At 48.6% G+C, this 12,471-nt stretch overlaps 1 protein-coding gene across 1 annotated transcript in view; it reads right to left on the reverse strand.

Annotated features, from left to right (window-relative positions):
• AUTS2 (activator of transcription and developmental regulator AUTS2) overlaps positions 1-10,591 on the reverse strand; it is an 802,406-nt gene extending 791,815 nt beyond the window's left edge. Inside the window, exon 1 of the mRNA XM_059486924.1 lies at positions 10,301-10,591. Within this exon, the coding sequence (XP_059342907.1) occupies positions 10,301-10,591 (291 nt within the window). The remainder of the gene's footprint in view (positions 1-10,300) is intronic.
• Positions 10,592-12,471: the final 1,880 nt, after the last annotated feature.

Here is a 12,471-nt window from a genome sequence, read left to right on the forward strand (position 1 = left end):
TATAGCCATTTCAAAGACCTAGTAACGATTTCCATCAGATCTGAATTGGTGCAAAAGGATAAATTTCAGAAGTTTGCACCTGCAGCATGACAGAAGCAAAGCCTGTTGTTACAGGGCAGGTTTCAAAAAGCACTGAACTGTGCTCAAAAGCTACAGAGTGTCAGTGTCAAGGACTCTTCAGTGCCCTGGAGCTTCAAGAGTCGGGGCAGAGCTGCGATGGAGCAGCTGGCACCTCTTTGCTGAGGGAAGGGTCCCTCTGTAAAGAACATTATTGCCCAGCTGCACAGCCCCTGCCCTGCACTTATCCCTGCTCCTTTCCCCTCACCCTGCTGCCTTTAACCCTCTGCCCATCACAAACCATGGTGACACCAAATTATTAAATTCTACCCTTGCTGCAAAGCTGAGCAGGGCTAGGTAAATGATTAAATAGTTGGGTTTTTCATAACCACACATCCAAGGAAATTTGCCAATGCCTTTTTATTTGCATATCTGGCAGACTGCCCCAGACAACTAATACATAAGTGACAGCATACAGGTGTATTAGTTTAGAGTTTGCCTTTAATCTAGAGGTGTCAATTTGCTTCTGTTTTAATTACATCCATCTTGATATGTTATTACAACCTCATGAAACTTCTTCATTATGTGAATGGCTATAAATACATACACATGACAAACAGTTGTTATAAATTTTCTGGTTCAGCAGTGGAGGCACAATATCTTAGCCCACACATCATGTTCATTTCAAATTGCAGTTCTCCCTCTCTTCTCTACCCCACTTCAATCCCTTCCTTCTCTTTTCTTTCATCCAATACCAAAATATTTTCCTCTCTACATTTAATGGATTCTCTAATATTTACTAGTAGCAGCATCCCCAATACAAATATTCTCAGCTTAGGGAGCTGTTTCAGCCCTTGTGTGTTCTGGGCTGCACCTCAGTGAGATGTCTGTTTGTCATTAGGCAAATAGAAGGAGATTGCACTGAGGCCTTATAAACATGCAGAGATCCTCTTTTGTAGCTACATAATTCACAGAGTTTCTCAATACACATTCTGAGGTTGAAAACTTGGCTAATCCATCCACCAGATGTATCTTTATGATCCCAGAACTCATTAAAATTTACTTTTTTTCCCTCTTTTTTTAAAAGTCCAGCAGATTCAGCTGTTGAGCTACATTAATTGCATTTTTATTATTTTTTTTCCATAGTTAAAATGACTAATGCTAGCAGAGTCATTGCCTACAAGCACAATAGCCAGATAGTAAAAATTAGTAGGACTTCTAATCGTTCAGTAATATCCAAATCCCATAAAATTAAGAGAGGCAATTTGGTCCTCTCAAAACAGATGGTTTTGATTTTCAGTATTTATTTTGAATTTTCTTTAAGGGGAGAAAAGAGAGAAGAAAAGACACAAATTCACACCAAAAGATTCCATTCAAAGGTCAAAGTGCCCTTGACATGCATTAAACCCCACAACACCAACAGAGCCAGAACATAAATTGATCCCAACAACAGCAGCACTTCTTCCCTTGCCTTCTCACCACACAGACCCCTCGGAGGTCAAAACTACTTTCACTGCCTCAGATCTCCACCAGTGCCCTCTCTGATGGATGCCACACCATGCCAGCCATGCCCAACAGTCTGGGGCAAGCTGGAGAGCGTGTGTTACCCAGCTCCTGCAACAAGCAGCATCTCCCAGCTCCTTCTGGAAACTGGGAAATAGATCCCAGGTTCTGGAGGAGCCCTGGAAGACACTGATGGAACCCTCTGGAAGCATGTGGTGCTAAACACCTGGATGTGCAGGGGACAAGAGGAAGGTGACAGAAGTCATCAGGAGCCACATGAAGACCAAAGTCACATTCCTGGCAATGAGTCAGGTCCTTTGGCCACCCCTCTACCATTCCCACCATCCATGTAAGCAAGGAGCCAGGTTCTTCAGCCACCTACCCTCTGTTCCCACCTTCTGCAGCAGTAGATGTCTCATAAAGACAAAAAAATTAAACAGATTATCAGACTGAAAGGTCTCCGGTCACTCAGGACTTCCAGAGAGAAAATAAACAAAAATCAGTGCCAAGAGCAATTATCACCATGTTTGTAACTCATCTCAGTCTCAGAAATAGGAAATGGTGTGCAAACAACAAAACACAGGCTGTCAGGATTTGCCAGGAGGGAGAAGTTTCACCACACAGGTTTTATACCCTGCTCTCCTGTACCCAAGAGCCACCCAAGTGTGGTCCTGGAGAAGTCAGTGGCAACAATTTCTGTCTCACTGGTTCCACTTCACAGGTAAAGGAATTAAAATGCCTTTACTACACCAGGAAGGGTGTGTTAGAAGCAGGTGTAGGACACTCTAGGGCAACATGGGTCCCCAAGGATGGGTGTTCTGAGACATGGTAACCCAAACCTGCACCTAGGGGAACAGGTAACAGTGGCTCTGGATTCCACTGACAGGTTAGCAGGTACCTGCACCAGGTATTACACACTCTTCTCTAAAACACTGCTCCTCTCATGGTCAGCCTATGACAAAAACTTTCATGAATTTGGTCTGGATCTGACCACTACTTAATTCCATGGGAGTGTACAGCATGTTTTAAAGTGTGATACAACTGTGAGCATTACTCCCCAACACAAATGTTAATCTAACCTAGAACCTCCTGTCTGCTTCTGGTGTTCACTGTCATCCTGCACCATCCACAAACCTGCTCCAGGTGGCTTCACACAAATGATGCTCAGCACAGGGCTTGTCCCAAAGGCTGAAAGTGTTTGCCTCTTTTCATGGGCTCATCTAACAAAGGACAAGTCCAAGCTTGTGGCTGGATGGAGAGGATAAGCTGACAGCAGTTTTATTCTCAAACCATTAAGTCTCCTTTGGTACCAAATAAAAGTAGGAAAAGAGACAATTTATAAGAGCACAAACTGTAGAGGAGAAGAAGTTTCCACTTTAGGAAGCTGGCAAACACATGTGAGCCAGATTAAAGGGTGATCATTCCTGGAAAGAGCACGGAGCTGAACTCCTGCATGGCTCTGAGTAACTGTTCCTGTGTGGAGCTGCTGCATTAATCATATCAGTAATAAGTGCATCAGCCAGCATTACACAATCAGAAGTTCAGCCAGCCAGAACCTGGGCACATCAGATATCAGCACACCTCTGCACATCTCCTGTGCCTTTGTCTCGGGACATTTTAAAAACAGCAGGACTGAGATGCACACCAAATACCAAGTAAATCCACATGCAGCATATGGACAATGATAAAATTAAACCTCCTGAGTAGAACCTCACAAACAGAATAGTATGTGCAGGGCCACGGGATAATCCACTTCTTCTGCTGACTTATTCCACCATTACTGCACAGAGGATGACAGAACCAAAACTCCTATATAACTCCTGGCTATAGTATTTACCAGACTGAAGACATAACCTTTTGGCTAAAACCTTCTCTCTCCATCACATGAGTGTGTGAAGTTCAGCAGCAGTGTTGCCAAGATACAAGGAGAAAAATCTCAAGACATTAAGGTAACACACTATTTAAAGGCAAACAGTAGAGCAGAGCTGAGCTGGGGATCTGACAAATTGCCACTGCACGTTCTGCTGCTACAGCAAAACAAATCCCTACCTGCATTAGCCATTCCTCATTACTTACAAAGTGGATTTTCATATCCATTTTACAACAAAGGAGTTTAGAAGACTATGATGTTCTGAAGTGGTCTTCACCATGGCTTGGCACTGAGTCAAAACGACAACAAACCAACTATACAAAAAAATGCAAGCAGCTGGTAATTTGTGGCACATACAGAGCCAAACCCCAACAAGAACACAAGATACTGAACTGATAAATTATAAGGATGATGCACAAAAAGACAGAAATGTTGGAAGCAATTCTTTCTTGCAGAACAAGGCAACACTGCAGTTCAAGTGCAGGAAAACTGAGAGTTAAACATTTCCACATTTCAGCCTGCAACTTCCTAACTCCATTACCTTTTTATTAATTGCATTTGAGACTTCACTAAACTTGAGCTTGGGCTATTTTTAAAACCTATCTGACTCAACTTATTGTTGCTCAGAACAAAGATTAAACTTCTAATTTAGCTGCAGATAATTACAATGCTGCAGGTCAGACCCCCAGTGTAATGTGGTAGGGTGTCCCAGTCAAACTGATAGGTGTTCAGAAAAACCCAAAAAAACAAGAGTAGCAGAGCTGGGGGGAAAAGGGATGATCTTCAGTGAGAGAGGAATCTTTCTGCCTTCCTCCCAGCTGAAGTTACCAGGATTAATGACTCCTTAAGTAGGGACAGATTCGGTTGAGTGTATCCCTTTAGAACTGACAGCAGGACTCTCACCAAGGAGCATTTTTGTACACAGCAATGGATCTTTCCTGAAACTTCCACTTTTGGTAACAACATCCCACTCTGGCTGTCTGTGTTCCCATACAGCCCCTGCTATTTCTCTATTGATCTCAGTGTTGCAAGTCAATCTTTCAATTACTCAGACCCTTGATGTCTTTCTGATGATTTTTTTTGCCTTTCCCTAATGATCATTTTCCTTCCAAGTTCCTGATCCTTTACCCTTATTTTATAAATCATAGAATCATATAACTGTTTAGGTTGGAAAAGGCCTCAAAGATCAGAGAGTCCAACCATTAACTCAGCACAGGCAGCCCCACTGCAAACCATGTGTCCAAGTGCCACATGAACACTTCTTTTAACTCTCTCCAGGGATGGTGACTCCACCACTGCCCTGCACTTCACACTCCTTCAGTGCCAGCAAAAGCCCCAGGAATTAAATCAGAAAGGGCTTACTTACTCCCCCAAATAGCAGGAAAAAAAAAAAAAACCAAAAAAAAAAAAACAAGAGAAGCGAGGATAAGGGTGTCTTTTGTCTTTTGATGTGCAGGGAATTTCTCGTTATTTCTCGTTAGTGCTAATCTTAAAGAGCGGTGCTAGTGGAGATTAATTGAATCACATTCACCTAAAAGAACTTGTCCTTATAATTTAAACTGTTCCTTCTTCAACTCAAGGCCATTGTGCCTCCTACTACCACCTATGGGAATGGCAAAAATCCCCACCTTCATTACATGGTTACCTTCAGGAGCTTAAAAGAATATTTATGCAACAATCTCAATCCTTGGTCATTATCTGCCCGAAGAGACAGCTTCAGCTCTCCAGCAGCTACTGAAATCAGCTGGAGTTAGGAGTGCCTTGCCTCCCTGAAAACTACCAGGCTTTTCAAAATAATTTTAAAGTATCTTTAAAGTATTCAGGTACCCAAATGACAGCAACATTTGTTTCAAACCTCAGCCTAGACATTCCTTTTGTGGAATATGCATCCTGCTGTTTTCAGTCCGAGTTGCTGCTTTTTCAGGTCTGGTCACTGAGGTTTTCATCAAGATAGTCAGCTGCTCTGTCAAGGTTATCTCAAAATTTAATCTCAGGTCAGTTTACTGTTTCCTCTAAATACGCAGTGAAAATAAGAAATGCATCGCTTGGTATGATATCCCAGTGTCACACAAAACTTAATGCCTCTCCTCATCCCCAGATATCTTCATTTAGTTACTCCCTTCTTTTCTCTGCTGGTCTAAATCTGCAGACTTGCATGTGCAAACAGAGACTGGGACAAACACCTAAGCATCTAAGCAGTCAATAAACACAAGAAGGGCCACCAAGATTTGCTGACAACACTAAACAAACATCTGATGTTATGATGCTGCTGTGGTAAGGCAGGAAGAGCAAATTCCTTTCAAAATATGAAGGGATAGAGACAAGGCAGAACAAACCTGCTTGAAATCTCAAAGAATTTAAGCAAACAGGCTAATCAGGCCAGCTAGAAGATTGGTGAGAAGAGAATGATTTGGGGAGGAAAAGCACACAGCAAGCCAAGCCATTCTGGTGTCCAGCTCAAAGCTCCTGCTGTCACACAGCCAAGCTATTTCTATTTTCAGTGGGCCGTGCCTAGAGATGAGTATCACACAGCAGTTATTAAAGCAAATTCCTGCGTTCAGATGCATACACAGAGCCACACTGTCAGTGCACACAGACACACAACTGAGACCACAGGACCTTCAAAACCTTCATGCTACTTGCACGTTTTGTTTCTGTCGTGTCTGTATTTCAAAGCCCAGATCAGCTGTTAAGCTTTACTCTATCTAGTCTCATGCTATCTCTGCAACTTGTAAAAGTGCTACAGCTAACATCTGCCTAAACCACACAAACACCATGGAACAATTGCTTAAAAATTATTTACACTAGGTGGATGGAATCATCTGACACAGAATTTGAAGCTCATTAAACAGCTCCTTGACAAATATTTGTCAGCATTTCTCATTTGTAATTAATTATATTGGGCTTTACCTGACGATAATTTAGCACGGTCTCAAAACAGACTAATGCCTGTGTGCTGAAGAGAAATTAGCTCAGCAAATGCACACTGAGAAATTGTGACAGTTTTATGAAACAAGAATCCCCATCTAAATGCGAGTCCCCCGCTTCCCACCCCACTTCTATCTGGGCTTTATAAATATCTGTGTCCCATTTCAGGCTTGTCAGATGAGCTGCCTGAGTTGAAGCTAAACAAACATCCGCAGAAAAAACTCATTACCTTACTCAGTGTTCAGAAAACCTGAAACCAACTGCTTACTCCATAGGGATGGTCAGAGCTGACTCAGGAAACATAAAGTACTTCCCAGGCTTTAAGCCATCTTAACATTCAGGTCAGATTTCCTTTCTCATCACAGCAAACCATCTTCAGCACGGCACGTCAACAGCCATGTCACGTCAGTCTGCTGCCTGGACACCTCTGCACCAGGGGTAGGAGGGAGACAAACATCTGCCTGAAATCTCACCCCACCAGAGAGCTCTGCAGAAGCCTCCTTGCCAGCACTGCCAGAGCACATCATGGACAAAGTCACTCCAATGGATTGATTTATCACATTCTGAGAAATGACCTTTCCCTGTCAAGCTGGTGTCTAAAATGCCCACTTGGGTTTGGAGAACCTCACGCTGTTATTGCTGGTAACAAACACACCAGCAGGGGAGCACAGGCTCCTCCAAGCTGGGAAAAGCCACTGGTCATACTAACACAGGTACAGAGTGTCTGTGCCTTCCTGCTTTTCCAAGCTGGACATTTGGGGTCTCAGGGCAGCAAAGTGCTCTGGAGTGAACCACAGGGCTTGCTGCTGTCAGTCCAGCAAAGCCACTCACAGGAGAGTCTGGTGACCAATTGTAGGACCACATCTCAGCTGCTTTACTACACATCAAGGGCTGGTTCCTGAAGGTCAAGGCTCCAAAATGCTCCCCAGTGTAGGGGACAGGCCCCTATTGCACACAGCTACACTGAAGTCTTGCAAGGCCAGGCAAGGATCAGTCTGGCCACATCTGCAATGACACTGGAATTGCTCAGCTGTCACTCCAAGAAGGAAAAAACCCACAGTGAGATCCCACTGTCTTCATTCAACTCCCTCATCCTGTGTATTCCCCACACAAACATTAGAGACATCAAGGTATGGGGTGCCACAAATGCAGAGACACATAACCAGAAGCAGATGGCCTCTACTTCAACACCAAACAATTTACACTTGAGAAGTATGACAAGGCTACTGACACCTGGACAGAAAAGCAGTTCCCAGAGTGGGAGCTGGTTAAAGTTTTGCTTCAAGGGATGGGAACTTTTATCAACATAACCACAACAGATTGGATGACTCCTCCTGAAGTTACAGTGGTATGGGATCTGTGTTCTTGTGCAGCACCTGTGTTCCTTTGCCATCCACAAGCTTCACACAACCTGGTATTTTGCACAGGTTGGGCTTTTTCAGTCACCCCAACAAAAAGCAAAAACATTTAGTAAAAGCCATTTAGTAAAGAGTAAAAAGTAAAAGCCAATTTAGTAAAAGGTGAAATCAAACTGTGTGAAAGTTCTCGCTCCTTTTTTTGCAGCTTGATACATAAGAAGGTCCTGGGTGACACCTCACACCCAGCCAACTCACACCCCTACAGCTGCAAGGCTGTCCCCAGAAGCAGAGCTCAGCCTTGTCCCTCCAGAGTGGCTGTCCCCTCCTGCACAAACCACCATTCACCTGTGTCCCCTCTTCTGAACCATGGCTTAGATCCTCCAGTGGGTGAAATGTTCTGCACTTTCCTTCTCACAGTTTTTCACACCAAGCAGACAAAACACTGTCCCTGCACCCTTTCAGCTGTGCTAAGCCCAAAACAAGGCTGAAGTTCAAGCCCAAGGCATGGGCTCAGAAAGTCTCATCTACATTCTGGGCACGAGTGTCTTCTGGAGGCTGGGGAAAATCTCCATGTCCTCCAACGAGCTGGGGGCAGAGCCACAGCATGAGGTGTATTTACACCAGGACACGTCTCCACAGCACCCAAAGCTTCTTGACTCAACTCAAACACATTAACACCTAAACTTCTCACTGGGCTGGGCTATCTCACACCATCAGCCGCTCACAACCTCCTCACCAACACCACAATCACAACAAAAGCTTCAGGCTGCTGCACACAACACACAGAGCAATTCCTGCCACACTGGGCTTGTGACTTAGACACCTTCATCTCCCTCTGATCTTCAGAAACAAGTTTCTGAACGTGCACACGGAGCTGCAGGAAAAAGCACCTAACAACGATTTTGTGACATTATTTCTTAACGCAGCATGAAATCGTTAGGTCAAAACGTGCCACCTATCACATGAACATTAAAAGTGTGTCAAGTCTCAGTGTGCAAGCTATTGTTTTATCTGAACATGATATTAGCTGGCAGAACTGGGTAATGTATCTGTGCTCCTTTTTAGTGATACAGGATTATGAGAGGATGCAAGTAGTAGCCATGCTTGGCTTGGCAAAGAGAGCACAGCAATTACTTTCAAGTAGAAAATAAACAAATAAGAAGTGAAACAGAATAAAGACATTTTCTAAAATGCCCTACCAAGTTCTAAACTTGCTCTTCACTTCCTCTCCAAAAAGGACTACAGCCAAATTCTCAAGTCCTTATTCCCATAAAAATGCTTAATGACACAAACTAGGGCTTTGTTTGAGGAAAACCAGAATTTTGTCCGAAACAGAAGCATACAAATTTCTCCCCTGACAATAATCATGTATTCACACTTTTGGTCCCTCTGGTTTGAGCAGGGCACTTGTGGATGGGCTCACCAGGTGAGAAATGGTGGATAAATTGTATCTGGACATTACCTCAGCATTTGTTCCTTTTTGCTTACACGAGTCTAACACCAACCATGTGGAGGTTTGTTGGAGTGAACAAATCCTCCCTTAATTACACCAGAGTAAGTTCTGTTGGAGGCATAGTGTAGATGGATACAGGTGTAACCAAGGACAAAATCTGGCTACAAAACACGAAACAAAATGAAACAAACAAACAAACAAAACCCTGAAAATCCACTAAGTATTCCTGGCTAAATATTTAAACATCTTAAAAGCTACACAGATTTTTTTTTTTCTTAAACAATCAGCTTCACCTCCACATTTATTTTGACAGCTCATCATCCTTCCAGTTGTGCCTCCAGTGCACGTAAACGCAAATAAATCTCCTTTTCACCACAAAAAACTTCTCCCGATCAGAACTTGCAAACAACAAAGCCCTTCAAGCACGCAGGCTGGAGGTTCCCTTCCATGGCAGCATCACCACCGCGACCCAGGCTGGGCTGACAGCGGTTCCACGCTCGCGAGTGGCTGGGCGGAGGGAGCGCCGAGAGGCGAGGCCGGCCCGGGCGCAGGGAAGCGACGCCCGGGGAGCCCCGCGGGGCTTCGCCTCCCTCCGCCCGGCCCGGCCTGGGCTCTGCCAGCCCCTCGGTTCGCGCCGGGGACGACTCGAGCCGCCCGCCGCGGGGCCCACTCGTGACACGCCGGCAGGGAGCGCGGCAGGCCGGGCGCCCCCCGCCCGCGGCGGCACCGCGACCGCCCCGAGGAACACGCGCGGCCCCGCGGACACGAGTGGGCGGCCCCGCCGGGCCACGGCGGCGCGAGAAAAGTTTGATCCGTGGGAGGGGAGGGGAAGCGCCGCCGGGGGACCGCGCACAACTCCCCGCTCCTCGCGCGGGGGGATGGCCCCGGCCCCGCCGCCCGCCGGGAGCGGCGCGCCGGGCTGCAGGTGTCGGCGGCAGCAGGGAGAAGGGAGGGCAGCGGGGCACCCCGGGGACGGGGAGGGGGCGGCGGGACCGCCCCCGCGGGCACCCCCGGCGGGCCGGCCCGGGGACCGGGGTCAGGGGCGGGGGGGGGTGTCCGGGGGGCGCCGCGGGGGCTCCCCCGCCGCTGCCCCCACACAATGAGGCGCACACAAAGCGCCGCCGCTCCTACCTCCAGCGCCTCGAAAGTGACGAAGCTGGACATCGCGAAACCGTCGATAATGTCCTCTTCGGCCGAGGAGGACTCCCGCCGCTTCCTCCGGGGGGGCCGCGGCCGGGACGGCGGCGGGGGCCCATTGTCTTCCTTCTCCGAGCCCGAGGAGGAGAGCGCGGCGGCCCCGGGGCCGGCGGCCCCGCCGGCGGCACAGCCGCGCCGCCCGCCTTTGGCTCGCCGCTCCCGGTCGCGCTGGGACCGCGATCGCCGCTTCTTCCGAAGCCCGTTGCATCGCGCCGGGCCATCCATGTCTCTCGCCGGCTCTCCCTCTCGCTCTCGTCCCCCCCCGCCCCACCGCAGCCACAAATCCGGCTCCCCCGGCGGAATAACGGGGGAGGGAGGGAGGGAGGGAGGGAGAGAGGGAAGGAGAAAGGGAGGGAGGAGAGGACAGCAAGGGGGTGGGGGGGATGAAAGAATCCGAGTGCGGTTCCACCACCACCAGCAGCAAGCACCAAATGTAAGAGATTCCTATAAGCGAGCCAAGGAAAGTAATGGCTGATCTCAGGTCGCCTTTGTAAAAAAAAAAAAAAAAAAAAAAAAAAAAAAAAGCCACGGAGAGAAAGGAAAAAAAAAAAAAAAAAAGCCTCACCAAGCAGGCAATAAATCAGAATAGCGGAATGCTTTGATCAAGGGGCTGGGAGGGCGAGGATCTTCGAAAGAGAGGAAAAAAGGTTGAGAAGAAGGGGGGAAAAAATAAAGAAAGGAGACCCGCTGGAAGGAGGGAGCTGAGAGTATTTCCTTGCACAAAATTTATTTTCTTTCTTCCTTCCCTCCCCAACTAAAAGAAGTTCCAGGGGGGAAAAATATATATATGTAGATGTACAGAACTCCCTTTCTGTCTGCGTGTGTGTATGTGTGTGTGTGTGTGTGCAGGGAAGGGTGCAGCCTTCCCCTCCCCACCAACACGCACTCCTCTCCCCCTCCTCCTTTATCTCCCTGGATCAAACACAATAATAATAATAACGATGCATCCAGATGCAATTTTCTCAGGCACCGACAAGGGATGGACTCGGGAGTGGAGATCAGATCCCAGCCCGGCCCCTCCAAAAACAAAACCAAACAATAAAAAGAAGAAAAAAAAGGAAAAAGATAAAAAGGGGAGGAAAAAAAGAGCCCCAAAACACGCCCACCCACCCCAGCTATTAATACGGATCAATCATGGCAAATTCATCGTATTAATTGTGGCGAGGAGGGGGGTGCTGGTGCTGGTGACAATAGATCCGAGCGGAGGGGAGGCGGCCCCGGGAGGAGCGGCGGCGGCCACAACAACACGGCTGGTGCCCGGGGGCGCGGCGGTGCGGGCTCGGTGCGGAGCGGGCTCGGTGCCGCCCGGGCGGTGCCGGTGCCGGGGGGCGCCCGCCGAGCCCCGCGCGGGGCGGTCGCGGTGTCGCCCCCAGCGGCCGCGCGGCCCCGCGCCGTTCACGTGACCGCCGCCCCGCCCGCTCCCCGCCCGGCGGCGCGCGAAATGCGGCGCCCCCGCCGCGCGAAATAAGTCTCGGGCATGCGCGGGGGGCCTGCGCGGTGGGGCGGCCGGCACGCGCTGTGACACCCCCTCACAGAGCCCCTCTGACTGCCCCTCACACTGCTCCTCACAGCGCCCCTCACATCGCTCCTCACATTGCTCTTCACAGCGCCCCTCACATTGCCCCTCACACTGCTCCTCACAGCGCCCCTCACATCGCTCCTCACATTGCTCTTCACAGCGCCCCTCACATTGCCCCTCACACTGCTCCTCACAGCACCCCTCACGCTGCTCCTCGCACTGCCGCTCACACCGTTCCTCACAGTGCTCCTCTCACATTGCCCCTCACACCGCTCCTCACATTGCCCCTCACACCGCTCCTCACATTGCCCCTCAGACCAGTCCTCACAGCACCCCTCGCAGTGCTCCTCACATTGGTCCTCACATTGCTCTTTGCATTGCCCCTCACACCGCCCCTCACATTACTCCTCAACGCTGCCCCTCACATCGCTCCTCACACTGCCCTTCACACCGCCCAGGGCATGCTGCCCCAGCCACTCCGTCCCTCAAGCTGCCCGGGATGTCCTCACGGGACCTGGTGTGGAGGGTGTGGAGGGGGCAGAGTGTCCCTCTCTGGAGTCATTTGGATGCTTCCCTGGGTCACCTG

This window comes from Ammospiza nelsoni, chromosome 21 (assembly GCF_027579445.1).
Source record: "Ammospiza nelsoni isolate bAmmNel1 chromosome 21, bAmmNel1.pri, whole genome shotgun sequence".
NCBI lineage: Eukaryota > Metazoa > Chordata > Aves > Passeriformes > Passerellidae > Ammospiza > Ammospiza nelsoni.